The 25639-nt window shown below is 67.3% G+C and overlaps 5 protein-coding genes across 5 annotated transcripts; 4 read left to right on the top strand and 1 right to left on the bottom strand.

Moving 5' to 3' along the window:
* Positions 1-285: 285 nt before the first annotated feature.
* Positions 286-3137, top strand: TMEM115 (transmembrane protein 115). The gene is made up of 2 exons (XM_075432577.1): positions 286-1216; positions 1951-3137. The coding sequence occupies exons 1-2, from the start codon at positions 363-365 to the stop codon at positions 2150-2152; spliced, it is 1056 nt and encodes a 351-aa protein (XP_075288692.1). The 5' UTR covers positions 286-362; the 3' UTR covers positions 2153-3137.
* Positions 3138-3326: 189 nt separating this feature from the next.
* CYB561D2 (cytochrome b561 family member D2) lies at positions 3327-5209 on the bottom strand. The gene is made up of 3 exons (XM_075432578.1): positions 5046-5209; positions 4912-4949; positions 3327-4743 (listed from the first exon to the last, which is right to left on the bottom strand). Exons 1-3 carry the CDS (start codon positions 5170-5172, stop codon positions 4240-4242), a joined length of 669 nt encoding a protein of 222 aa, XP_075288693.1. The 5' UTR covers positions 5173-5209; the 3' UTR covers positions 3327-4239.
* Positions 5210-5362: 153 nt separating this feature from the next.
* NPRL2 (NPR2 like, GATOR1 complex subunit) lies at positions 5363-8726 on the top strand. Its single transcript, XM_075432579.1, has 11 exons — positions 5363-5522; positions 5660-5751; positions 6122-6290; positions 6519-6627; positions 6925-7061; positions 7360-7457; positions 7556-7592; positions 7745-7838; positions 7908-8025; positions 8198-8340; positions 8552-8726. Exons 1-11 carry the CDS (start codon positions 5451-5453, stop codon positions 8617-8619), a joined length of 1137 nt encoding a protein of 378 aa, XP_075288694.1. The 5' UTR covers positions 5363-5450; the 3' UTR covers positions 8620-8726.
* Positions 8727-8820: 94 nt separating this feature from the next.
* Positions 8821-19282, top strand: ZMYND10 (zinc finger MYND-type containing 10). Its single transcript, XM_075432576.1, has 12 exons — positions 8821-8952; positions 9700-9808; positions 10389-10505; positions 11651-11704; positions 11804-11956; positions 14057-14145; positions 14431-14531; positions 15574-15746; positions 16058-16183; positions 17936-18057; positions 18225-18350; positions 19006-19282. The coding sequence occupies exons 1-12, from the start codon at positions 8858-8860 to the stop codon at positions 19100-19102; spliced, it is 1362 nt and encodes a 453-aa protein (XP_075288691.1). The 5' UTR covers positions 8821-8857; the 3' UTR covers positions 19103-19282.
* A 1099-nt stretch (positions 19283-20381) lies between these two features.
* RASSF1 (Ras association domain family member 1) lies at positions 20382-25323 on the top strand. Its single transcript, XM_075433018.1, has 6 exons — positions 20382-20631; positions 21509-21630; positions 23554-23658; positions 23737-24031; positions 24655-24770; positions 24883-25323. Exons 1-6 carry the CDS (start codon positions 20382-20384, stop codon positions 25027-25029), a joined length of 1035 nt encoding a protein of 344 aa, XP_075289133.1. The 3' UTR covers positions 25030-25323.
* Positions 25324-25639: the final 316 nt, after the last annotated feature.

Below are 25639 nucleotides of genomic sequence, written 5' to 3'. Positions count from 1 at the left end.
CCCCCATGCCTGTGTCTTCGCGTGTCTCGTCCCCGCACCCACGTCCCCTGCCCTGCGGGGCCCGGGTCCCCGAGTGTCCCCCGTCCCCGCCGCTCCTGCCCCCGTCCCCGCCGCCGGACTACATGTCCCAGCGTGCCTTGCGGCGGGACCCCGCCCCCGCGGCCGGCCCCGCCCCGCGCCGCGCCTGCGCAGAGCCGCTGTTTGTCCGCGCCCGGCCTGGCCCAGCAGCGGGGCCCAGTGCGGCCTGGCCGGCGGCGGGAGCGGCCCGGGCCCGGTCGGGCGCTGAGCGGGGCCCGGCGCGGGGGGGGGCCTGGCGCCGCAGCCCCCCGCGGGGCGGCCCCGTCCCTCGGCGGGGGCCGAAGATGCGGCGGTACCTGCCGGCGGCCCGGCAGCACTTGGTGGCGGCGCTGGCCGGCACCAGCGTGGTGGTGAAGTCTCTGAGCGCCGCCGTGCTGCTCCTCTACCTGCTCTCCTTCGGGGTGGACACGGCCTACGGCCTGGGGGTGACCCCCGGCTACCTGCTGCCCCCCAACTTCTGGGTGTGGACGCTGCTGACGCAGGGGCTGGTGGAGGAGCGGGCCTGGGGCCTGGCGGGCAGCCTGGCCGCGCTGGGGGTGGCCGGCCGGCTGCTGGAGCCGCTCTGGGGAGCCCTGGAGCTGCTGGTCTTCTTCACGGTGGTGAACGTGTCGGTGGGGCTGCTGGGGGCCCTCGCCTACTTCCTCACCTACGTGGCCTCCTTCAACTTCGCCTACCTGTTCGCTGTCCGCATCCACGGCGGGCTGGGCTTCCTCGGGGGTGTCCTGGTGGCCCTCAAGCAGACGATGGGGGACAGCACCGTCCTGAAGGTGCCCCAGGTCAGGGTGAAGGCGGTCCCCATGCTCCTGCTCCTGCTGCTGGCCCTGCTGCGGCTCGCCGCCCTCGTCGAGAGCAACGTGCTGGCCTCGTACGGCTTCGGGCTCCTCTCCGGCTGGGTCTATCTGCGTTTCTACCAGCGGCACAGTAGAGGCCGCGGAGACATGTCCGACCACTTTGCCTTCGCCACTTTCTTCCCCGAGATCCTGCAGCCCGTGGTGGGGCTGGTGGCCAACCTGGTGCACGGCATCCTGGTGAAGGTGAAGGTCTGCCGCAAGACGGTCAAGCGCTACGACGTGGGCGCCCCGTCGTCCATCACCATCAGCCTGCCGGGGACAGACCCCCAGGACGCCGAGAGGAGAAGGTAGCGCTCCCGTGGGGATAGCGGTTATGGGCAGCGAGGGTCGGGCGTAGAATCCAAGCGAGGAGGAGCAGGGAGGTTTGGGTGCAGAGGGGGCCTTCAGCAGGGGCTCTGCAGGGGCTACCCTCCCTGCCATGGAGGCGGTGGGGAGCATTTCGGGGCGCTGGTAGGACGTTGTCCCGCTCTTCCAAACAGGGAGCGGTGGTGGAAGTGCAGGGTAGGAACGGGGAGATCCTGGGGAAGGGGCAGGCAGGGTTTGGGGTTCCTGCAGCAGGGAGGGGGACAGCGGCTGCCTGGGGACGTGCCAGCCCTGTGCTGGTCATCGTGGCACCCGGGAAGGTGCTGAGTCAGCCCCGCGCCGCGGCCCTCCCGCTCGCCTGGCGTTGCCTTCCCGACTCCCGCCAGGAAGGCTGGGACGAGGCGCCGGCACTCTGCTTTCCCCTGCCTTGTTTTACGCCTTTCTTCCCCCGTCCCCGGAGCGGCCTGTGTGCCGTTGGACAGCCTCCGAGTGCACCACGTGGCACGAAAACTCTGCCTGACGTAGTCTGGGAGCGCGAGTGGGTTTCTGCGGGGCAGACCCGGGCGCTCCGGGTCATCTCCAGCACGGCTCAATCCGCTGTCTCCTGCCGGGAAGGAGCCCGGGGTGGGCTTCCACAGCAGCCCGTGGGCAGAGCCGTTAAGCCCTGCACTGCCCGTCGGACCCGGGGTTAACCCACCTGTCTGCCCTTGCCCTGCAGGCAGCTGGCCCTGAAGGCCCTGAACGAGCGGCTGAAGCGCGTGGAGGACCAGTCGGCCTGGCCTAGCATGGAGGACGACGAGGAGGAGGCGGCAGCAGCAAAGGCCGACAGCCCGCTGCTGCCCGACCCTGGCGTGGCCGGGAAGGGTGCCAGCCAGGAGTCCAGTCTCATCACCTTCCAGGATGCCCCGTCCCAGCTGTGACCAGCCGACACACCACCCCCTTCCCCGCCCCGCCTCCGTCGGAGAGCTGCTAACCCCCGCCGTGTCCCCCCACGCAGCCGGGACGCTGACTGGGGAGCGGGGACTTCTCCCGCGGCAGAGGCAGGGGGACTACCTCATTCCAATGCTTTGTTGCCGCTCGCAGCCAGCACCGGGCACCCAGGACGACGGCGCTGCCGCCACCACAGGGATGGGACCCCCGGGGACACTCCCCTCGGTGCAGGGCAGGCGCCAGGGGCTGATCCCCGGGAGGGGGACGTGGGGCCGATCCCCGCACCGAGCCCGCTGCGCTTGCCCACGCAGGAGCGAAGTCAGCAGCGCTTCCTCGCTTCTCGGCGCCAGGGGTTGGCCGGAGCGCTCGACACTGATTTCCTCCTTTCCGACGGTGGTTTTCTCCCTGACCAAGGGAATGGGAAGGCTGGCGGGTTGCTTTCCAACTCCCTTTCCTGGGGGGACCCTCCGCGCGCCCCAGTGGGAGCTCGCCGTGGGCAGAGGGGCCACCTGGCCTCTCGGCGGTGGTCTGACACGACGGCGCTGGGCTCTGCGTGTCGGGGTCCTCCTCCTCCCTCTCCCGCTCCCGGCTGCAGCCCCACCAGGAGCCGGTGCCCTCAGCCGCTGCCCAGCTAACCCGTTCGCCAGACTGCACGAGGAGCTGGAATTAATTGTTACGGCGGGGCGCTCGCTGCTTCCTCCAGCAGCAGGGTTTCTTTCCTGCAGGTAGAATACGGGCTCCCCCTTCTCCTTCCCTCCCTCTGTGTTGATGGGCTTTTTTCTGTTGTTTTCCTGGACGGAGAGGATGCTCCCCGCGACAGCCTCCTCGCAGCTCCCGGTCCCCGTGCAGTTCCCAGCCCGGGAGGGACGCGGGTCGATGGTGTCGGGATTATTTTTTTAAAGGACCACACGAGAAGGTTTTTGTCAGCCGGGAAAAACACAGACGTTTCGGTATCAATAAAAGAGTTCTTTGAAAGCATCGGCTCCCGCCGCAGAACGCGGGCAGGACAGGGGCCGGGCGCAGGAGCCTGGGGAGGGGGCTTCTGCCCGGGTGCTCCCAGCAGGCTGGAAGAGACCCTCCGCAAAGAGGAAGAAATCTGCAGGGAGGGAAACGTCTGCCTGCACCCCAGCAGCCCCCCGAGGCAGTAAAGAGGGCTCGTCGTGCTGTAGCTGCCTGAAATCTTTATTGAATAAAAGCTCTGGATACAGAGGCGTTTCCCAGCCGGGAGCAGCTCCCAGCTCTCCGGCCCTGCCGAGAGCAGGGTGCGTGCCGACGAGGAGCCGCAGGCAGGCTGGAAACAACGGCTGCTGCGCCGGCGAGGCGAGAAGGTTCCCTTCTGCCTGCCCAAGGGCTGTTTCGCGGGCTGGCTTGAAGGCTCGTCCCGAGCCCTGCTGCCCCGGTGCTCCCGCTGTCCCCTCTGACCCTCGCAGGGACCAAACTTCGCGGGTTGCCGGTTCGCAGCCCAGCTCGGTAATTTGCTCTGTAAAATGATCCCTCCCACCTCCTGCCAGGCTGAAGCTTCGATGCCCCAGCCCATGGGAAGGGATTTGTGCGTGGCGATGGGTGCCCGGGTCTGTGGCTGTCGGGCAGGGGAGCCCCCAGGTCCCCGCGCAGGGCTGCGGCGTGGGGACGGACGCCCCGGATGCTGCCGCCCCACTTCAGCCAGGCTGAAGCCACCGTAGTGCCCTGCGCTTTCACTGGCCAAACTGCCTGCGTGGCGAGCGGGGACTCCCTGCCCTCACTCCTCACCAGGAATGTGACAGCTTCTGTCCTGCCCGCTTCGAGCAGCCCCGGGGGGCAGGGGAGGGACAGGGAGCAGGAATCCTGAGTGAACCGTCCGGTACCGAGCACCAAGCTGCCGCCGGGCCCGGCAGCGTTACCTGCGCTGGGAAGCGTCGCCCACCGAGGCGGGCGTGAGGTGGGCAGCTCCCGCCCGCTCGGTGACACGTGCGTTGCAGCTGCTCCCTGGGGACAAGACACTACGGACCACCCAGGACTAACGGGAGATGAGTAGGTGGAAATCAAGTTCCGGGGAGACCCTGTGCGAGCAGGGGAAGTTCGGATCCACGCCGGGCCCTCAGTGCTGGCTCCGCTTGCGGTACAGGTACGCGTTGCTGACCTGGTTCATGATAACCAGGCTGGTGAGGAGGGGACACAGCATGGCGAGGTACCAGAAGCCGCCGGTCACCGAGGCGGTGAACCACAGGGAGCACATGCCCAGCATCAGGCTGGCGCTGCCCAGCAGGTAGCCCACCAGCCCCGAGGTCGCGTGGTACAGCTTGAGCTTGGCCAGCGTCCAGTTCTTCGCCAGCTTGGGGTAGAGCAGGAGCAGCCCGCCGGCGCACTGCCCGCCGGCGTACAGCACGGCCAGCAGCCCCGTCAGCCCGTGCCACGTCCCGAAGTGGGCCTTGCCGTTGAGGTGCTTGTTGTAGCTGATGACACCGAGCCCCAGGAGCGCGCAGAGGAGGGCGAGCAGCTGGAGCGCCCAGTGCGCCCGCACCTTGGCCTTGCGGGAAAAGGACCGGAGCAGCGAGGTCTCCGGGGAGAACATCAGGAGGGCTTCTGTCATCAGCAGCGAGAACTGCGGGGGCACACCGAGACAGACACGCAGACACAGACAGACAGACAGACCCACACAGACAGACACACAGACACAGGGCAGGGGGTTGGCACCGCCGGGCCGCGAACCCGCGACTCGGCCCCACGGACCGCAGCGGGACCGCCCCCCCCCCCGCCCCCCGAGACTCACCGCCAGCGCCATGAGCAGCGGGTGCCAGGAGAAGAGGCCTGCAAGGGAAGGGCAGGCGCGGAGGTGAGCGGCGTAGCGGCCCGGCCCCCCACCCGGTCCCCCGCCCCGGTTCCCCCCGGTGCCCCGGCACTCACTGGACCCGGGCCGCGCCAGCACGGCCACGGCGGCGGGGAAGCCCAGCGCCACGAGGTGGGCGGCGGCGCCGGCGGCGGCGCGCAGCGACCGGTACAGGCGGGACTCGGTCTCGGCCGTCAGGGCCATGGCAGCCGGGGCGGGAGAGGAGCCGCCGCCGACACCGGGCCGGGGGCGGTGGACTCCGATTGGGCGAGGCCAGCTGTCCGTCCGCGCTAGGGCCCGCCCCCGCCGCCGCTGAGCGGGTGGGCGGTGCTGTCGGTCAGAGCGAGAGCCCGCCTCCGCCGGTGCCGCCGCGACTTCCCCCCAGCATGGGCGCGACGGTGGCCGGCAGGGCCTGCGGCGCATGCGCGTTGCGCCCTGCTCCTCCGCTGGCCGTGGCGCGCCGGGCCCCTCGCCGGTCAGCCATGGGCGGCAGGATCGAGTGCGTCTTCTTCAGCGAGTTCCACCCCACGCTGGGGCCCAAGATCACCTACCAGGTGTGAGGGGCTGCGTCCGGGCCCGGGGGGCCTGGGGCTGGGGATCGGGGCCTGGGCCTGGGGGCCTGGGGCTGGGCCTGGGGGCCTGGACCCGGGAGCCAGGCGAGGCTGTAGCGGGGCCTGCTGTGCCGCTGCAGGTCCCGGAGGACTTCATCTCCCGGGAGCTGTTCGACACCATCCAGGTGTACGTCATCACGAAGCCCGAGCTGCAGAACAAGCTGATCACCGTGTGAGTGCCGGCCAGCGTTCCGTCCCTGCGGCTGCAGGCACCCGTGCAGGGGGGCTGAGTGCCTGGTTCTGGGGGTGACTGGTGCTGCGCGTGGTTCTCTGCCAGCCTCAAATCTGGGAAAGTCAAACAAGTCCCGTGAGCCGTTCTGGTTTTGGAAAGAGACTGTTTTATCTCTGATAGTTGGCTCTTCCCCCCCCCCCCTTCAGACTGTGTGTTCTGCACAGCACATGGGCATTAGACATCATTTCTCCTGCACAGCAGAGAAGCCCCCACCTCCAGAGCTGAGCGGGAACTAGCCCTGTGCGGGGCCCAGGCCCCCCCTGAGGCCGTGAGTGCAGGTTATTCTGGTCTTCCCTCGGTCCTCCCACAGGACGGCCATGGAGAAGAAGCTGATCGGCTGCCCCGTCTGTATCGAGCACAAGAAGTACAGCCGAAACGCTCTGCTCTTCAACCTGGGCTTCGTGTGCGATGCCAGAGCCAAGGCCTGTGCGCTGGAGCCCATAGTGAAGAAGCTGGCTGGCTACCTCACCACCCTCGAGGTGAGGCCCCAGCCGACGCAGGGGGAGGCTGGCTGCCCCACAGTCACCGGTGTCCTGGCACACGCTGTGGGTCACTGGGTGTTGCTGGGGTAGGGGCCGGGTTTACGGCGAGGAGGGGATCATGCTGGTTTCACCTGAAGTTTGAGGGAGGGTGGGAGCAGAGACCTGTGGTTCCTGTAGCCGGTGATCCCGCGGGGAGGAGCTGACTCGATTTGCTGCTCTCTTTAGCTGGAAAGTGGCTTCATCTCCAATGAGGAGAGCAAACAGAAGCTGGTTCCCATCATGACCATCCTGCTGGAGGAGCTGAACGCCAAAGGAAGGTGCACCCTGCCCATAGGTACGGCAGCCGCGCCATCCCCAGCCCGGCAGCGAGCGCAGGAGCGGGGCAGGGCGGCGCTGGGAGGCAGCTGGACCGGCCCTGGCCCCAGGTCAGCTCTGCCTGCGCTGCTCCTGGAGCTGGAGGGCGTCCGAGCCAGCCTTGCCCTGGGTGCCTCAAAGGGCCGGGAGGGATGGGGTTATGGGGCGCAGACACCTTCCTCTGCGCGGCGTGGCGGTCTCCTGGGGCTGGCGGTCGCGAGCTCCCGAGGCAGCGGAGGTTTCTGTGGGACCTGAGCGCTTCCCCTTCCCCGGCCAGATGAGTCAAACACCATCCACCTGAAGGTGATCGAGCAGCGCCCGGACCCCCCCATCGTGCAGGAGTACGACGTCCCCGTCTTCACCCAGGACAAGGACGACTTCTTCAACTCCCAGTGGGACCTCACCACGCAGCAGGTCCGTGTGGTTGGCCGGGGGTGGCACGCTTTCAGCGGGCTGTGTTTCCAGCCTGGCCAAGGGGAGTCGGGCTGTCCCGGAGATCACCACGTTGATGAGCACTGTTTGGTGCTCCCCTTGCCTCGCGCTCAGGCCCGCGAGCGACCCGTTTACCCAAAATGTGGGTTAAATGCTGCTGGGGACATATCCCGCCCATCCCAGGGTGCTCCCAGGTGCAGGGGAGTTTCCTGGGCCTCGGTGTGATGCCTTGAGCCCCTCCACTCTCTCCCCTCTTAGCTCTCGCCTCCCCCCCTCCTAGATCCTGCCCTACATCGACGGCTTTCGGCACGTGCAGAAGATTTCCGCAGAAGCCGACGTGGAGCTGAACTTGGTGCGCATTGCGGTGCAGAACCTGCTGTGAGTGCGCGGAAGGGGGCCTGGCCAGCCCGCGGGAGGGTGGTGGGTGCTGGCCGAGAGGGTCTTTGCCGCTCTCACCTCTCCCGGTCCGTCTGCAGGTACTACGGGGTCGTCACGCTGGTCTCCATACTCCAGGTGGGTCAGGTCGTGGCGCGCGGGGCCGTGAGGGAGATTTGGGCTGCGCCGGCAGGGTGGCCGTGCAGGGCAGGGGGACGGCAGGGTTCGGAGCGGGGCGGGTCTGTCCCGGAGCCGTGGCTGAGCGGCGCTCGTGTTCCCTTGCCCTCCAGTACTCCAACGTCTACTGCACCACGCCGAAGGTCCAGGACCTGGTGGATGACAAGTGCCTCCAGGAGGAGTGTCTGTCCTACGTCACCAAGCAAGGTGCGTGCAGGGCCACCACGTGGGGCTGCTGGAGGGAGCAGGCGGCTGAGCGGTGACGCGTCACCACAGGGCACAAGCGAGCCAGCCTGAGGGACGTCTTCCAGCTCTACTGCGGGCTGAGCCCCGGCACCACGGTGCGAGACCTCATCTCCCGCTACACCCTGCAGCTGCAGAGAGTGGATGAGAGGTGGGAGCCAGCACCCCCATCCTGCTCGGTCCCCAAGGGCGGCGGCGACGTGGAGGGGAGCGAGGAGGGGGTGCCCAACCCCTGCGTCTGTGGGTGGGAGCACCAAGGCGGTGGTGTGGTGGGAATTTGGCACCTCGGCCGTGGTCCCAGTCCCTTCCCTCCCCGTCCTCAGGAGGCTCATCCAGTTTGGCCTGATGAAGGGCCTTATCCGGCGGCTCCAGAAATACCCGGTCAAGGTCTCGCGGGACGAGCGGAGCCACCCGGCCCGGCTGTACACGGGCTGCCACAGCTACGACGAGATCTGCTGCAAGACCGGTGAGGACGCGGGCTCCTGCGCACCGCTCTCAGGGCCGGCGGCAGGCGGAGGGCTGCCGGCGCCGTGGCTTCGGGGTCTGCCTCGCCCGTTTAGACCGCGGGGGGACTGGGCCCCGGGCTAGCTTCTGTGCCGAGCCCATGCTGCCAGGGAAGCAACCCCCCCGAAACCACTGCCGGGCACCCCACTGACGCCCCACTGCCTCCCCCCCAGGCATGAGCTACAGGGAGCTGGACGAGCGCCTGGAGAACGACCCCAACATCATCGTGTGCTGGAAGTGACGGCGGGGGTGGCAGACGGGGCCCGCGCGTCCCCCCACGCGCGTCGCGTCCCCCGTGTCTGTCCCCGCAGCCCGCTGCGCCCCGCCGCCTCTCCTTCGCGCCGCCAGGGGGCGGCAACGGCTCCTCCGCGCCGCCAGGGGGCAGCGGGGGTTCCTACGCGCCGCCAGGGGGCGGCAGCCGCGCCGCCGGGGGGGTCGTGTCCCCCCCCCCCCGTTGCCATAGTGACGCCGCCGCCGCCATGGCCGCCGGGCCTGGTCCGCTGCCGCCCGCCGAGGCCGAGGCGCTGGTGCGGGCCCTGCGGGGCACCGAGCTGCGGGACGCCGGCGAGCAGGGGTGCGGGGGTCCGCGGGGGGAGGACCCCGGTGCTGGGGTGGGCCCCGAGGGTCTGGGAGCGAGGAGCACGAAGGAGGGGCTCTGAATTTGGGGTGGCCCCGATGGGGCTGTGGGGGGAGAGCAGGGGCCCCGGTTTCGGGGTCTGGGTGGGGGTGAGGAGGGGGTCCTGGATTGGGGGGGGGAGCATCCACAGAAGGATGCTCCCATGGGGAGAGAGGAGGCGCCCCGGTTTTGGGGTCTGGGTGAGGGTGAGGAGGGGTCCTCTGAAGGTATAGGGTGGAGAGGAGGGGGCCCAGTTTTGAGGTGACTCCAGAGGGTCAAGATAGGCTGGGGGGACAGGAGGGTCCCCAATTCCGGAGCGCTCTTGGCAGGGCTGGGAGAGAGAGGAGGGTCTGTGGGGGGTGGGGGGTTAAGGAAGGGTCCAGGCCTGGGATGTCTGTATGGGTAGGGGCAGCGAAGAGGAGGACCCTCGGTTCGGGGGTGTCCCCAGTGGGGTGTCTCATGGTGGGCGTTGCTGGGGGCAGGCAGGAGGGCAGCAGGGCTGGGGCTGCTGCAGGTGGAGCCGCTGCCCCAGGGGGGCGCAGGCTCGGGGTACGGCATGGGGTTTGGGGGTGTCTGGCAGGCGTGGGTATTTTCTGGGGATGGGGGTGCCAGGAGCACGAGGGACCCTCCCCAGGAGCCCAGCGGAGCTCCAGAGCCGGTGGCCAGAGGTCCCTGGCACTGACGTCCTTGCTGGCTGCCCCGCAGATGGCTTCGGCAGCACGAGTGCGTGGAGAAGCTCAACATGCACGCCATCCTGAGTGCCTCCACGGGCCAGGAGCAGCTCCTCACCGAGCTGCTGGTCACCTACGCCAAGGTGAGCCTCCCGTGGTGCTGCCGCAACCCCCGCGCCAGGCCTTCAGCCTCGAGCTGGGGCTGTCCCGCGGACAATGTGCAGTTTTGGAATAAAACAGTGAAGGATCTGTTGTATCTCCGGCAAAGATGTTTGACTGGTGGTTTGCCAGTTTTGCTTTTTATAAAAATTAAAGGTCAAGCTGTGGTATTTCTGCTTGCTGGTGTCTGGTTCCTCTCTTGGAGGTTGTTTTAGTCTCTTTCATGCACCAGCCCCTCCAGTTGCGTGTCGCTGCCCGATACCCGCGGTGTCGCTGCCCCAGAGCGCGCCGGGCTGCACCAGGACATGTGGTGCCCCAGACCTGCCCTGCGCCTCGGCGGTCATCTTCCCCCTTTGCCGCCCCAGGAGCATTCCCTGCCCTCTCGTGTTGGAGAAAAGCTGTTGATTTCTGAGCTGGGTGAATACGGACCATGTGCGCCCCAAGGCCACCCTCCTCCATGGGATGACTCCGAAAAGCCTGTGCGGCTGAGCATTAGCAAGAAAACTGGTTCCCACTGTGGCACTGCTCTGAACAGGTTCGCTCCCCCATCCCTTCCCTGTCTAGATTCCTGTGCTCATTGGGGAGCTGATCTCCGTGGAGATCTGGAAGCACAAGATCTTTCCCGTGCTGTGCCGGCTGGAGGACTTCAAGCCAAGAAGCACCTTCCCCATCTACGTGGTGGTGAGTGCAGGGCGCAGTGGGAACAAGCCTGGAAATTGGGTGGGCACTGCTACGCTTAAAAATAGATCTTGCCCTGAAGATCTCAGAGCTGGGGTTTTACGCCTCGCCGGGCTCAGAAGCTGCGGTGCGCAGTGTGACACAGTGGGAAGCACCAGGTTTCCCAAAGCCATAAGCAACAAGCCCATGTCCTCGCCCCGAGGAGGGACAGGGACCTGCTCCCAGGGGAGCTCAGCGCCGTGGAGGGCTGCGCCCTGCCTAACCCTGCACAGGGGCTGGCGGCAGCTGCCGGCTGCAGCAGAAGCCTCTCCTGGAGATGGCTGTGCTCCTGGCCTGCAGCTCCCAACGACTCAGTGCTACCTTCACTCCCAGGCAGCAGCACCCCTGGGGCGTTTGCCCCCCTCTGAGTGCTGTTTTCCTCTGGCACCTATGACCAGGGCTCTCCGAGGTGGTGTGCCTCTGGGCTAAGAAAAATGTAGCTTTTTCTTACCGAGCTTCTGGGAGCAGTAGTCGCTTGGACTGTTCTTGGCAAGGGAGTGATCTCAGGAGCTCGGCTTCCCTGTGGAGGGACGCAGCCCTTGACCTAAGGGAGATCTGCCCGAGGCTTGGAAGTTTTAGCCCATCTTCAGTCCAGGGTAACACCTTGCTGGGGAAAGGTGGTGTCTTCCCTGGGCAGCCGTTTGTCTGCAGCATTGCCTCCAGGCAGTCGTCCCCCTGTTCCCAGCCTTGGGACAAGGCTGCCTGCCCCGGTACCCAGAGGCTGAGCAGCACAGCCGTGCAGAGCGCTGTCCCATCATGGGCAGTGTTTCCATGCCACTGCTGGGGGCTGCAGCTTGCCAGAGGGCTACGGTTGTACTGTCACTGTAGCGCAGAGACAGAGCCCTGAAGAGGCCTGCCTGCTGGGAAGCGTGGTTCTCTGTCAGCGTGTTATAGTGTCATAGGCATGTTAACATAAATATTAATATGAACTGTATGAACTGGAGCTGTTTGAAAGATTACATCACTTGTATTTGGCTCTTGGACTTGCGTTTGGCCACGGCTCCATAAGCAGTTTCTTAGAAGAGCCCTTTTCTCGGTCCCATTGCCTATGTCCTCAGTGCTGGTGACCACTCTGCTGTTACGTCACTCTTGCCGCTTTCCTCCCACAGCTGCATCACGAAGCCTCCATCATTAACCTCTTGGAGACGGTGTTTTTTCACAAGGTAAGAGGCACGTTCAGCTTTTTTCAGTGTAAAACCCCTGGGAGTGGAAAGCCACGGCTGAGGAGGCTGGCCCTCTCTGAAGCTCTTGTTGTTGTGAAGGAGATCTGCGAGTCAGCAGAGGACAGCATTCTGGACTTAATAGATTATTGCCACCGAAAACTGACGCTGCTCGCAGCTCGGAGCACCAATGGACAGTCAGTGACCTCAGCAGAGTTTCGTCCCGAGGATCTGGCCAGCCCCTCGTCCATGCAGGTGAGCAGAAATTCCTGTAGCTCACTGGGACACAGCTGGAGGATGTGGGCAGCCCAAAGAGGCCATGGGGGGTCTTCCCGTGGAGAACCCCTTGGCTGCAATCCCAGCACCTCCCGCCCATCTCGGAGGGCATCTGGTTCTGGTCCGTGCCAGCTGCTCGGCTGGGCTGGCGGCTGCACCCACCTCCCTCCCAGCAGCCGCGCTTCCGCCCGCTCTCGTGACAGTGCCAGCCTGGGGCTTCCTGCAGGACGCGGTCTGAGCTGGCACTCCGGGTGGGGGCACGCTGGAGAGTTGACGGTGACACAAAATATTCAGTGCAGGGTTTTGGCTCTTTGCTGTAGCTCTCAAAAGCTGTGCGGGTATGTCTCGTGGGAGCTTGTGAAACCGCCTTAGCTCAGGCTGCCGCTGGAGCCAGCCAGGGTTAACCATGAGAGGGGTCCCTCCCTAAGCCAATTTATGGTACAAATAGGAATTGTCCTAAGGTGTTTCCTCCCAAATTCCTCAGCTCTCTGAGAAATACCTGCTCTCTGTGCTGGTAGGGACCAGCGGCGAGCCCGGAGCTGTTCCCAGTCAGGAGTTTCAGGGCTGCCGCAAACACCTTCCTGGTGCGAGAACTCTCTTTGTTTCTGGGACTTTGCTTCTCAGCACCTCGAGTTTTCTCCTTCACCTGCACACATCGCGAGGACTGGCTGGAGAAGTGGAGTTAAAGTGATAGCTTGCGAGCTTGGCCGTGCGTCCCCGCATCTCCTCCATCCTTTGGCTTGTTGCCCGAGCACGTGCTCCTCTTCCAGAAAGGGAAGGAAGTGCAGGGCTCTGCAGCACAATAGGGATGTTTTCCAGGAAATGTTTTCCCAGCTGTGGAGGGGAAGGGGGTGTCTCTGTTAGAGCTTTGACATGGCTCAATGAAAAAAAAAGACCTTTTCTAGCCAATAGGGTTCAAAAAAGTGCTCGTCTCCCAAGGAGCCTGGTTTCCTCTGATTCATTCCAGCCCCTCCTGACTCTACATACAATAACCCCCTACTAAAGAGCTGTTCCTGCCCTCTCTTGTGTTGTGGAGCCTGTTGTCCTTTGTGACTGTGTACGGTGGTAACCCCTGGAGCAGGACCTGCTCTGCTGTCCCCCAGAAGCACGGACAAGATAGTCCCTGCCTGAAGGTAGCAGATATGAGGTCTGGGTGCCAGCAGGAGCTGTAGGAAACAGTCTCACGGAGGGAGTGTGGAGAGGGAGGTGCAGGGGAAGAGCCCAAAAAGCTTTCTTGGTAGCGTGTGGGGCTCCAGCACGGGGAGCGCAGGGCTGCTCACCACAGGAATTTGGAAGGGAACTGTTGCAGTGGCGCTTTAGAGGAGTAGGAGTTGCTGAGGTCAGTGCTCTGCGCACGAAGATGTGAGCTGCGGAGCGTCGGGGAGCGGAGAGGAGAAGCTCTGCCTCAAGAAGGACTTGGCACCTCTCAGCCTAGCCATCCCGACGGTCCCCGAAGAGGCCGAGTCAGAGGGTGGTCAGGCTGTTAGCCTGAGCGCGTGGGGCAGGAGCGGGGTGTCCGCGCTGCCTGGGAAGGGGAGGAGGCCGGGTAGCTGGAGAGCGCGGCGCAGCTGCGGGCTGGGATAACCGCAGGCAGATACTCCAGCTATTCTACTCCGCAAGCTGGAGGGGGGAGGCAGATCCAGGAGCAGTGGATGTAGGACTGCAGCTGCGCCGGGGCCAAGTTTCTCCCCCTCCTTCTCCTCCTCCTCCTCCAGTTCCTCTGCTGATCATGCAGCTGCCCCCTCCCTCAGCCTCACATATCTCGTGGGCCTCAGATGATCCCAGAAGGGGAGAGAGGAGCCATCTGGGACTGACCTCTTTCAGGGGGTGTCCCTGTGCTGGGCGCTGCTGCCGGCAGCCCCCCGTGATCTGTAAGGGGTAGGCAGATGAGGGACGAGCAACAGTGGGCTGCAAGCACAGGCAGCGCTGGCACGGTCGAGATGAGAAGCAGAGTTTGTGTCGCAGGGCTGCGGTTTCCTCCCCAGTCTGTGGTTACCGATGTGCAGCCAACAGGCTGCCAGCCTGCAGCCCCTGGGAAAAGGGGCCTGAAGCTCCCGGGCTGTGTGTGTCCCTCTGCAGGAGCTGCAGAAGCAGGCGGAGACGATGGAGTTTGAGATTTCCCTGAAAGCCCTGTCCATGCTGCGGTTCATCACCGATCAGGTGGAGAGGTAGGTGCCCAGCAGCAGCAGAGGACGAGCGCCGAGCTCTCCGACTGGGACTGCCGTGGGGTCGCAGCAGGCGCCTGGGCCCCTTTCAGCAGCTGGCTGTGTCCCTGCTGGCAGCGGCACTGTGCCCCGGGGGGCAAACGCAGCAGCACTCCACCCTGCTCCCTGGTACTTGGAGGAACCCGGATCACTGGCTTTTTTTGCCTCTCCCAGTTGCCTCAGGGAGCGTTTGTATCTGTTCTGGCATTTGTCTGCAAGCACTATGTCCCCTTTCTGTGATATCTCCAGCCTGCCTCTGAGCGCGCTGATGCGGATGCTGAGCACCCACAACCTGCCCTGCCTCCTGGTCCAGCTGGTGGAGCATTGCCCCTGGAGCTGCCGCGAAGCAGGTATGGATTGTGGCCCCTGGTGCCTGGGGTGCGTGCTGGGACCTGCATCCCCTGACGGGTCTGCTGCAGGAGCCCCTGCACCTTCCTGGGAGCCAGGCACAGGCTCTCCTGGGCAGCAAACTCCCTGAAGCTGCTGGTCATCGAGCCAAAGGCCTCTGATCAGGTTGTGGCCATCGCCTGCGCCATCAGCCCTGCCTCCCACACCCATGCAGCCAGGCGTATCCCCCCGCCACCCCCCAGCTTCCCCGCTGCCTGCCTCTGGGTGGTGGTGGGGCACAGCCTGGGACGTGGGAACCCACACCCCTCCCCAGCCCGGCACCCGGGGGTCACGGCACGGGCAGGGGCGGAAGAGGTGCTGGGAAGCGCATGGCTCTGCGCCTGCCGAGAGGAGCCTGGCTGGATGTGGGAGCTTCCCTCCTTCCCCCGGACAGGAAACACATCCCTGCTCTCCGCCTGTGCGCTCAGGGTGTCAGAGGGAGCTTTGATCCAGGGCCCTGAGGGAGGCACTGGAGAGAAACAAGAGTGCAAAGGCATTTCCAGGCTGCGTAGATGCAGGGTCACATCCCGCTCCATGCCCTGGAGCAGCACAGTAGCTCCTGGAGCTTGTTTTGTCCCTTCTGTTGCGTTCGTGCTACTTCTGGCTTTCCTAGGCAGAAGAACCTCCAGAAGAGCAGGTATTGGCCACGCTGATACCCCAAAACATGTCTCTCCAGCTGCTCTGTTGCTGCAGCATGGGCTCCCCCACCAGTGCCCTACGCTCCTGGCCAAGCACAGAGGGAGATATCGCAGGGATCTTTCAGTTCCTGCCACAGCCCTATTGTTTTAATACATATTCCTTATACTTTTCATGCTCTCTTAACATATTGTATCCGTACCAAGAAGGCTGCTACGCTGAGCAAAGGGGTGGGGAAACCGAGGCAGACAGAAGCAGAGGTCTTGCCTCTGTGAGGCTGTGAGCGCAGGCCAGCATCCCCGCTGCTGGGCTGTCCTCCCTCGGGCAGCGCTGTCTCCCCCTGGAGCTGCGTGTCGTTCTGTCCCTCAGGCAAGCTGAAGAAGTTTGAGAATGGCACGTGGCACGTGGTGCCCCCTGAAGACCAGGTGAAGATGACCAAACTCGATGGTCAGGTGTGGCTTGCCCTCCTCAACCTCCTGCTCAGCCCCGAGTGCCAGCGCAAATACCACTTCGATGGTTTCAACAAGAGCCAGCTCCTCAAGGTAGGACCCCGCACCACGAAGGCCATGGGCCCCGCAGCATGGAGTAGGACCTTGCCAGCGCTAGGCACCTCTGGGCATCTCGCCCCATCCTTGCCGTGGGCTGCTAGCAGCCAGTGGTGGGAGAGCAGCGGGGTCTGTCACCCTGCCAGCAGCAGCAAACCTTGTGTTTGCGAGTGCACCTCGTGGGACCCCCGCGGGTCGCTCTGCCGGTGCCCCACAGATCGCTGCTCCTGCCATGCTGCTTCCCCAGCTCTGGCTCCCTTGTCTTGACATCTCTCCATTCACTCTGCTCTTCCCCTCCGTGGCTGCAGCTCCGTGCATTCCTGACAGACGTCCTCGTTGACCAGCTGCCCAACCTGGTGGAGATGCAGAGATTTCTGAGCCACCTTGCGGTGACAGAACCGGCTCCCCCAAAAAAGGATCTTGTCCTGGAGCAGGTATCCTGTGGCTCTTCCTCCACCTCTCCAGCCGCTCTGCTTTCAGTGTGATAGCTCCCCACCCCCTTTTCCTTCTCCTGAGCTCAGCTCTGGAGAGGTGGTGCCCTGGTGAAGCAGCCAAGCACCCATTTCACAGTTACACACATTATTGCCAGCAGAATTGTCCGTGGATGACACGAGAGCCTTGTCCTTCTATAGCCCATGGCCAAGCAGTTGCATCTAAAGACATAGATGCTGAGTTATATCTCCAGATTGCACGGAGTCCCTGGGGTGGTGGCTGCTTGGGACAGAGACAACCGCCAGCTTGTTTTGACAATTAACTCTTTATTTAACATTTATCAGTGTTTTCCTGCTGGATTCTGGGCTCCCCAGTGAAGAGCCCTCTTTACAGCCCTGGCCCGGGGCTGCTTGGCACACAGTGTACAGAGGGACACCAGGGTCTGATGGCAGGGGCTGGAGTCAGACTGGTGCCAGCTGATGTCTGGGGCTCGGGAGTTGGGCCCCGAGGGTCTTCAAACAGCCAGGGGTCCTTGGGGGTTTAATCCGTGCAGTGGCAACCACCAGAGAAAAGTGTGTCTTGTGAGCTGGGGGGGAGAAACCGTGTGTGTGGGCAGGTCTGCAGCGAGGCCGCTGAGAAGAGGCTCTTCCCAGCGCTGGAGCTGCGGGGAGGCTCCGCGCCGCTTCCCGCAGCAGGTGGGCAGGTCGGGCAGCACGGAGGGGAGCACGCTGCCCTCGGCGCCGCTGGCTGCGTGGCCCGGCCGGAGGGTGATGTCCCCCGGCGGAGCTGGCTGCGGCTGAGCCGCAGGCACGGCCCGTGCCGGGAGCTGGGGCTGGGACGGCCGCAGACCTGCCAGCGAGCGGTTGGAGCTGGCCGTGGCAGCAGGGCGGAGGTGGCTGCGGCTTCGCGCCACGTGCCTCAAGTGCCAGCGCGTCGCTGGGGCAGGGACAGGCAGCTGCCGCGCTGGGGACCTCGTCCAGCCCTCGCCCGGGCTGCTGCCCATCTCTGTAGCTCTGCTTTTGTGCCGTCGCTGCTCCTGCCTCTGCCAGGGGCTGGGGCTGAGCCCGGTGGGCGAGCAGGGGGAGCCAGCTGGAAGCACACACATGGGCTCCCCGCTCTGCCCAGAAAGCAGTGAACTCGCTCCTTGTCGCCGAGCCAAACTTCGAAAAGGCGTTTTTCCATTCGGCTGCTCCCAGAGCAGCCTCCTCCCCTTCCAGCCTGGCTATTTTTACTCTGCTGGAGAAGGCAGCGCTGTTTGAAGCAGCGTCGTCCTCTCCAGAGCCCAAACTCCACGCGCCGCTCTTGGCTGGCGCTTTCCCTTTTGCGCCGGCCAGCCCTTCCCCGGGTGTTCGTCTTCGGGGAAGTGACGAGTGGAAAAATCTGCTCAGGCAAACGGCTCCGGAGCACGGGGTTCACGCCGCTGCCGGCACGCCAGGCGCTGAGATCCCGGGGCTTGCTGTTTGGGAGCCTGGGCCTCCGGGCTGAGCTCTGGCTCCTGACTGGAGCCCGAAGGTTTTGCCTTGTTTCACTTGAATGCTCGCTGGCACGCGGATCCATCCCCTCCCTGTACCCCAAAGCAGACCCCGACCCCCTGCGCCTTCCCCTCTGCGTGTGCTGCCTCCACTCGCCCTCCCGGGGGGCCGCGCTCCTCCCGCCCAGGGCTGGCCGCAGCCCCGTCCCCGAATGCCGCTGTGCCACGGTGCGCCCAGTCCGGCTGTGAGCACCCCTTCCTCCCGTGCTGCCTCTCCTGCCAGGTTCCCGTCATCTGGGACCACGTCTTCAAGAAAAATGCGGGGAAGTGGGAGGCCATCGCCAAGCACCAGGTGAAGCATGTCTTCAGCCCCACCGAGGAGGAGCTGGAGCTCCAGGCACGCAGGTGATGCCCTGGCACGTGCACAGAAGGTGCCCAGTGGAGCCAGTGTCCCCGTCGGCAGGGGCTGGAGCTCGGCACTGGGAGGACGGAGGGCTGGGTGCAGCGGGGACAGCTCGCTGCATGTCGGCAGCTCCCTGCGAGCAGCCTCACCCCATTCCTGCCCACCGCAGGTGGGTGCAGACCTACAGCCTGGACATGATGGAGGCTCTGGCCCCTGACAAGCCCCGCTGCAGGGTGTGCGGCGCGGAGGCGGCCAAGCGGTGCTCTCGCTGCCGGAACGAGTGGTACTGCGCACGGTAAGGGAGCCCTGCCACCCCCTGACGTCCCCCGCAGCCCCCCGGTGCCCCCTGCTCCCCCCAGCACCCCAGGCCTCACTGGAGGATGCTGTGGGAGGGCTGAGGGAAGCCGTGGGTCCCAGCACTGCTGGCTCTCCGCTTGCCGCTCCAAATCTTACGGTGGGGCTGGTGTGCCGGGACGCTGGTGGAGGAGACGCCAGTGACTGTTGTGTCGCTGCTGGCGGGTGCTGAGCTGCCTGTGCCCACACCCGCAGCAGCGACGGGGCTGGGTTTCCTGCGGTGACACTGTCTCCTTCCCTGGCACCTTGGGGGGGCAGCGGGGGGAAGAAAAGCGCCTGTGGCTGTGTGGCTGTGGGTGACAGGCTGGGATGCAGCAGCTGGGACGGTGGCAGTAAATTAGATCTTCTCCGGCGCTAAACCATCTGGCGAGGTCTGGTGATAGGGTCTTTAAACCCTCTTAGCCCCCAGAGCTGGGGGCCGCGTCCGCCTCCCTGTTGGGTGATGCTTGGCCATCCTCCAGCGCCCGGAGCAGCGTGGTGCTGGGGTTTGTCCTTGTCACTGCTTCGCTCCCAGGATGGACGTGGTCCCGCTGTGTCCTGCTCGAGCTGTGGGTGCCCCACCTTGCAGCAGAGCCCCGCAGCCTTCCCCTCCGCAGGGCGTGCCAGGTCCAGCACTGGCCGAAGCACAAGGCTGCCTGCAACCTGATGGCCGGGGCGCCGAGGGGAGCGGAGGATCCCGAAGAGAAGCAGTGACCGGCATCTGGCCCGTGGCTCGGTGAGGCGGGGGTTCCCCCAGCGTGCAGCCGAGCGGCTGGAGAGGAGAAGCTGGCAAAGACCCCTTCTCCTTCCTCCCAGCCCCGGGCAGCGCTGCCCGGGCTCGCCTTCTCTCCCACCTTCCCCCCAGGCAGCCTTCCCTAATAAACCTCCTTATGTGCCCCACCGCTGCTCGGCTCCTGCTTGCTTTCTCCTGGCTGAAGATGCTGAGCTGCTTCCTCCCCTCCCTCGCACCCAGGGAGAGGGGTGTGTGTCCCTTTTGCCCCTCTGCAACAACAGAAATCCCAGTAAACCCCCAAAAAAGAGCCGATAAGGTTATGGTTACCAGAAGGGCCAAGCCTCCTGCGGCCGAGGCGCATGAGCCAGGGGAGGGCAGGGGGCGAGGAGGCCTCCGTGCCACCTCTTATCTTTTGGCCACGGTCGTTAGAGCAGAGGATGTGGTTAGCACGAGCACCGCGCTGTGAGAAAGCAGATGAGTTTCTCGGGTGTTTGTCATCTGCCATCTCACAGGGATGATCACACACACACACGCACACACCCCCCCCCCTTAGCTGATGTAATGTTAGCACCCAGGGCTTGGCCCCCTGCCCACCAGCATCTCCACAGGGTTTACTGGTGGCCTGCTGTGCCTTGGGGCGAATCCCCCACCTCATCCCAAGCCAGCAGCCCCAGCGCTGGAGCCTTGCTCGGAGCACGGCTGGGAAAGTTGAATGGTGCCGGCACCGCCACGCATCTCCTGTTCTGATGGGGTCCCTTAGAACCCCCACCCTGAAACCGGCTTTGTGCCGGCGTCGCTGCTGCAGGAGCCACAGCAACGGGCAGGAAACCATCTCGGTCCGGCCACGGCCCCGGCCGAGCAGCCGGGAGTACTCCTCACCCTGAGCCCCGGCTGCTTGGCCGGGGCCGTGGCCGGACCGAGCGCAGAGGCTCTCCAGGGGGGGTTTGGCTGCTCTCGCCCGCCGCCGGGGGTCCCCCCAGTCCCCTTCCCCGCTGGGAAACTGAGGCACGGTGCGAGGCTCGCCCCGGCCCTGGCAGAGGTGGCCGAGAGACTGCCCCCCCCTCCCCCCCCTTCCTCCGGGAGCTTCATCCCCGCCTCCAGCCCGCCCCGCCGGGCTTGCCGGGACCGGGGGCGGCGGTCGGGACCCCGGGGCGCTTCTCGGCTCCCCCGCCCCTGCCTCAGTTTCCCCCGCCGTGCCCGGACGGGGCGGCCCCTCCCGGTCCCCGCCCCGGCCCCATCCCCGGTGCCGGCCCCCGCGCCATGGAGCTCATCGAGCTGCGGGAGCTGCAGCCGGAGCCGCGGCCGGGCCGGGGCCGCCTGGAGCGGGCCAACGCCTTGCGCATCAGCCCGGCCCGCCGGCCCGGCCCCGGGGCTCACCCCGACCCGCGGCTGACGGCGGCACCGGGAGCCGGGCACCGCTTCGAGCCCCGCCGCCGCGGGCTCCACACCTGGTGCGACCTCTGCGGGGATTTCGTCTGGGGCGGCGGCAGGAAGAGCCTCCAGTGCCGCCGTGAGTACCGCGCCGCGCCCCGGGGCTCCCTCCGCCGGGCACCGGGCCTCCGGGCACCGGGCATCCCCCCCGGGCACGGGCGTCCCGTTACCGGGCATCCCCACCGGGCATCCCGGCACCGGGCAACCCCACCGGGCACGGGTATCTGGCACCGGGCATCGCCCCCGGGCACCGAGCAACTCCACTGGGCACGGGTATCCTGGCACCGGGCATCCCGTTACCAGGCATCCCCACCGGGCATCCTGGTACTGGGCTCCCACCCCCCCAGGCACTGGGCATCCTGTTACCGGGCATCCCCACTGCACCAGGGATCCACACCCGGCACAGGGCATCCTGGTGCTGGTCACCCGCACTGGGCAGAAGGCCTCCCGGCACTGGGCACAAGCCTCCCGGCACTGGGCGTGGGCGTCCCAGCACTGGGCCTCTCTGTACCGAGTTTGGGCGTCTCGGTACCAACCACCCCCACCGGACACCAGGCACCGGGCACCCGCACCGGGCAGTGGGCACTACGGCCATCCCGCACCGGCCAGCCCGGGCAGGGAGCCGGGGCACCGCGGTGATGGCCAGCAGCACGGCACCACGTGCCACGCCAGTGCTGCTCCCTGGGCCCTGGCACCGGCAGAGCGTGGGCAGGCAGCCGGCACCAGGGGCGGTGGTGTCCCAGGCGCTGGGTACTGGGGTACTGGGCACCAGCCCTTGCCCCGCTGGGTACCGGCACCGCCTCTAGCACAGCCACCAACCCGGCCAGGCCGCAGTGGTGACACCGGCCTCAGCGGGCACCCACCACGATGCACCCCGAAACCCCGCCAGCTGGATTTGGGGTGCCAGGGGATGGGTGCCCCCACTGACGCCCCCCCCGTCCTGTCCCCATCCCCAGACTGCAGCTTCACCTGCCACTACCGGTGCCGGGCCCTGGTGCGGCTGGACTGCAGCGGCCCCCTGGGCACGGGCGACGAGGACGATGGCACCGAGCAGGCGCTGGAGAAGGACACCAACGTGGTAGGGCCCGGCCCGCGGCCGCGAGGGAGAGCGCGGGGCGGCCAAACTGGGGCGGGGGGGCCGTGCCGCGCTGTGCCATGCCAAGTCAAGCCATGCCATGCTGGGCTGTGCTGGGCAGTGCGGCGCTGGGCTGTGCCATGCTGGGCTGTGTGGGGCTGTGCGGGGCCGGGCTGTGCCACGGGGGTCTCTCCGAGCCGTGCCGGGCCGTGCCCACGCTGCGCTGGCCGGGGCCGGGGCCGCGGCGCGGGTGGGTCCGGGCGGGCGGGTCCGGGCGCGGGTGAAATCACCGCCGGAAGCGGGGCCGCGCCGCGCCGCCCCCCACCGCGTCAGCCCCGCGGCCGGGGCGGGGCCGGGACGGGGACCGCGCCGAGCCGGGACCGCGACCGCGACAGGAGCGCGACCGGGACCGGGCTGAGCCGAGCCGGGACCGCGATAGGGACCGGGCCGAGGAACGGGGCTGCGCTGAGCCGAGCCGCGATAGGGACCGAGGCCGGGCGGAGCCGAGCCGGTCCGAGGAGCGGGCTGGGCCGGGCCGGGAGCGGGCCGGGCCGCGCCGCATCCCGGGGTCCGGCCGGGCTGGCGCGGGGCCGGGCGTGCCCGTGTGCCCGCGGGCTCGGCGGGGCCGGGGGCCGGGCCGGGCGCGGCGGGGCCGGGGGCTGCGGGGCGGCGCTGGCGCTGCGGCGGGGCGGCGCGGGGGGCACGGCGGGCAGCGCGGCCAGCAGCGGCTACTGCAGCCAGGAGGACTCCGACTCCGAGCCCGAGCTCTTCTACACCGCCCGCACCTCCCTCGGCCGCCGCCCGCGCCGCCGCCAGGTCGGTCCCGCGCCGCCGGCTGTGACGTCACGGGGGAGCGGGGTGACATCAGCCGGGGGGCGCACACCCCCCCCCTCACCGGGGCGGGGTGCTGGGGGGCAGGGGGAGGTGGGGGGCAGGTGTCCCCCCGCCGTGGGGAGAACGTGGGGTGCTTGGGTCTGAGCGTGGGGCTGAGCATGGGGCTGCTGTGGGGCAAGTGTGGGGCTGAGCGTGGGGCTGCTGTGGGGCGAGCAGGGGGGCGAGCGTGGCCCCGCTGTGCGGTGAGTGTGTCCGTGCCGTGGGTCCGGGTGGCCCTGCCCGGCTGGGCGCGGGGCTGTGGGGCAGGCGAGGCGCAGTGGGGTGAGTGGGGCTTCGCTGCCCGGCACCCCGGCACGGCCGCCCCACGGCCCCCAGGGCTGGAGCTGCTCCGCGAGGGGGCAGAGGACAGAGTTTGGGGGGTGCCGGGGTGAGCCGCCCCCCGGCACCCTGGCAGCTGTCCCCTTCCCCCGGGGACCCCCGGCAGAGTCCGGCAGTGCCCGTACGCCGTGGGGTGGGACCCGTGGGTGCTCCCCAGACCGCAGCGCCGTGGGGACGCGTGCAGCTCTGCGCGGCGGCTCCGCAGCCCCGCGTAAATACTCATTAGCGGGTGCCGGCGGCAGGGACGCCGCGCGAGGACGCCTGGGTCCCCCCTGCGCGGGGCCGGCAGCACGGGCGGGCTGCACCCCCCGCCGGGCCCTGCCCTCCTGCCCCAAATCCCGAGGCGTCCCCGCGGGCGCCTCGCCTGCCCCGCCGCCGCGGTGCCGGGCTGGCGGCTGCCGGTGCTCTGCCTCGGGGACACCTCTCTGATCCGGGGTGCCGGGGTGTCCTCATGGCGGGTTCACCCATCCCTTCGGCACAGGGGTGGGGGAAAGGGCTGGGGGGCGGCCGGTGCCCCCCGGGGCCGCGGTGAGCTCAGCCGGGTCTCCCCAGCGCGGCCCAGCTCAACGCCAGCCAGGCTGATGCAACCCCGCGCAGCCGCCCGTGCGTGCGTCAGCCAGCGCTTCGGGGTGGGCCGGGGGGCGGCGGGACGCCGGGGCGGGCGCAGGGGTCCCCCCGGCCGCGCTGCCGCTCAGCCCGGCCGCTGTCGCGCAGGATGAGCCCAGCGAGTGGGAGAAGGCAGAGCTGGACCAGGCGCAGGTGGAGCAGCGGATCAAGGTGTACAACAGCCAGATCAACAGCAACCTCTTCATGAGCCTGGTACGGGGCCGGGGGGGGGGGGGGTCGCGGGTGCGCTGCCCCGGCCCCACTCACACCCCCCGGCCCGGTGTCTCCCAGAACAAGGACGGCTCCTACACCGGCTTCATCAAGGTGCAGCTGAAGCTGGTGCGTCCCGTCTCGGTGCCGGCCACCAAGCGGGTGCCGTCCCTGCAGGCGGGGCGGCCGGGGCCGCGCGCCCAGGCGGTGAAGCGCCGCACGTCCTTCTACCTGCCCAAGGGGACCGTCAAGCACCTGCACATCCTCTCGCACACCCGCGCCAGCGAGGTCATCGACGCCCTCCTCCGCAAGTTCACCGTCGTCGACAACCCCCGCAAGTTCGCCCTCTTCGAGAGGTCCGAGAAGGATGAGCAAGGTGAGCGCCCCGGGGCAGCCCGGTCCCCGTGGCAGTGGCATCTTCTCCTGGGCGGCGGCGGCCCCGTGGTGACGATGTCCCGAGGGTGGTGGTGTCCCCCAGGGTGGTGGTGTCCTCCCTGGCAGCGGTGTCCCTGTGGTGGCAGCATCCCCGTTGCGGCAGCATCCCTGTTATGATGGTCTCCCCCTTGGTGGCAGTGTTCCCAGTGGCTGTGGCGGTGTCCCCCATGGCAGCAGCCTCCCGATGTCCCCCATAGTGATGTCCCCATGGTGGCAGCATACCCATGGTGGCAGAATCCCCGTAGCAGCAGCGTCCCCTGTGGCAGTGGTGACCCCGTAACGGCAGCATCCCTGCAGCGGTGGTATCCCCCTTGGTTACAGTGTCCCCTGTCACCGTGGACATGTCCCCTGTGGCGGTGGAGTCCCCCATGGCAGTGGTTGTCCCCTATGATGATGATGTCCCCGTGGTGGCAGCGTGCTCATGGTGGCGGCATCCCTGTAGCAGCAGTGTCCCCTGTGGCAGTGGTGTCCCCACAGTGGCGGTGTCCCCATAGTGGCGGTGTCCCTGTGGCGGCGATGTCCCCGTGGCGGTGCCCGCCCCGTGACGCGTGGCCGCCGTTGCAGTGTACCTGCGGAAGCTGGCCGATGAGGAGCAGCCCCTGCGGCTGCGGCTGCTGGCCGGCCCGAGCGAGAAGGTCCTGAGCTTCGTCCTGAAGGAGAACGAGACTGGGGAGGTGAACGTGAGTGCGGGGACAGGGAGGGGAGCGGTGCCCGCACTCCCGGGGGGGACGTGGCCGTGGGAGGGGACACACATGCCACGTCCCCGTCGCGATGGCGGCCGTGTGCCCGCAGTGGGACGCCTTCACGCTGCCAGAGCTGCACAACTTCCTGCGCATCCTGCAGCGGGAGGAGGAGGAGCACGTGCGACGGCTGCGGCACCGCTACGCCCGCTGCCGACAGAAGATGCAGGAGGCGCTGGCCACACGCACGCCGGGGTGACCTCGCTGCACGCGCCCGTGGCCGGCCAGCGCGACAGGACCCTCGCCCGCCGGCGGGTGGGGGCTCTGGGGAGGGGGGTGGAGTGGGGCACCCCGGGACCCGCCGGGCCGTTGCAGCCCCCATGGGGCTGGCCCGAGGAGTGGGTGTCTGCGGGGGGAGTGAGCATCCCCGGGGAAGTGTGTGGGTGTCCCCAGGGAGCGTGGGTGTCCCCTGGGGAGCGAGCGTCCCCGCGGGGGAGCCGGGTGTCGAGCACCAATAAAGGCATCTGGGTGACGAGGCCTGGCCTGCGGCGTGTCCTTGGCGGGGGGGAGAGGAGTGGGGTGGGAAGGGCACGAGGGCACCCCCCTCCCCCCCCCCGCCACCCCAACCGATGATGGGTGCCCGCACGCGGTGCGCGGCGGCGGGGGGACTCGAACCCGAGTCCCCGCGGTTCCCGCCGGCGCCAGGCGGGGAGGCGGGCGGCGCCGCTCTCACGTGACGCAGGCGCCTCCTCCCTCTCCCCCCGGGTCACGTGGGGGGGGTTGAGTTCCGCTGGCGCCGGAAGTGGCGCAGCGCGTCGGCGCGCGCACGCACGGAGGCGCTCGGTCGGCGTCGCCGGGCGGCTCCAGCC

Source organism: Opisthocomus hoazin, chromosome 11 (assembly GCF_030867145.1).
Source record: "Opisthocomus hoazin isolate bOpiHoa1 chromosome 11, bOpiHoa1.hap1, whole genome shotgun sequence".
NCBI classification, from domain to species: Eukaryota; Metazoa; Chordata; class Aves; order Opisthocomiformes; family Opisthocomidae; genus Opisthocomus; species Opisthocomus hoazin.
This window is presented reverse-complemented; position numbering and strand designations above follow the sequence as displayed.

What these genes read in the sequence shown, in the direction of transcription:
- TMEM115 (XM_075432577.1), top strand. Translation starts at nt 363, where the DNA reads ATGCGGCGGTACCTGCCGGCGGCCCGGCAGCACTTGGTGGCGGCGCTG. An exon ending in CAGGACGCCGAGAGGAGAAG is followed by an intron (nt 1,217 to 1,950) that starts GTAGCGCTCCCG and finishes CTTGCCCTGCAG; the next exon opens with GCAGCTGGCCCTGAAGGCCC.
- CYB561D2 (XM_075432578.1), bottom strand. Translation starts at nt 5,172, where the DNA reads ATGGCCCTGACGGCCGAGACCGAGTCCCGCCTGTACCGGTCGCTGCGC. An exon ending in GCTGGCGCGGCCCGGGTCCA is followed by an intron (nt 4,950 to 5,045) that starts GTGAGTGCCGGG and finishes CTTCCCTTGCAG; the next exon opens with GCCTCTTCTCCTGGCACCCG. An exon ending in CGCTGCTCATGGCGCTGGCG is followed by an intron (nt 4,744 to 4,911) that starts GTGAGTCTCGGG and finishes GTGCCCCCGCAG; the next exon opens with TTCTCGCTGCTGATGACAGA.
- NPRL2 (XM_075432579.1), top strand. Translation starts at nt 5,451, where the DNA reads ATGGGCGGCAGGATCGAGTGCGTCTTCTTCAGCGAGTTCCACCCCACG. An exon ending in GTCCTACGTCACCAAGCAAG is followed by an intron (nt 7,839 to 7,907) that starts GTGCGTGCAGGG and finishes GCGTCACCACAG; the next exon opens with GGCACAAGCGAGCCAGCCTG. An exon ending in CTGCAGAGAGTGGATGAGAG is followed by an intron (nt 8,026 to 8,197) that starts GTGGGAGCCAGC and finishes CCCCGTCCTCAG; the next exon opens with GAGGCTCATCCAGTTTGGCC.
- ZMYND10 (XM_075432576.1), top strand. Translation starts at nt 8,858, where the DNA reads ATGGCCGCCGGGCCTGGTCCGCTGCCGCCCGCCGAGGCCGAGGCGCTG. An exon ending in CGGGACGCCGGCGAGCAGGG is followed by an intron (nt 8,953 to 9,699) that starts GTGCGGGGGTCC and finishes GCTGCCCCGCAG; the next exon opens with ATGGCTTCGGCAGCACGAGT. An exon ending in CTGGAGCTCCAGGCACGCAG is followed by an intron (nt 18,058 to 18,224) that starts GTGATGCCCTGG and finishes TGCCCACCGCAG; the next exon opens with GTGGGTGCAGACCTACAGCC.
- RASSF1 (XM_075433018.1), top strand. Translation starts at nt 20,382, where the DNA reads ATGGAGCTCATCGAGCTGCGGGAGCTGCAGCCGGAGCCGCGGCCGGGC. An exon ending in GAAGAGCCTCCAGTGCCGCC is followed by an intron (nt 20,632 to 21,508) that starts GTGAGTACCGCG and finishes CCCCATCCCCAG; the next exon opens with ACTGCAGCTTCACCTGCCAC. An exon ending in GCAACCTCTTCATGAGCCTG is followed by an intron (nt 23,659 to 23,736) that starts GTACGGGGCCGG and finishes GGTGTCTCCCAG; the next exon opens with AACAAGGACGGCTCCTACAC.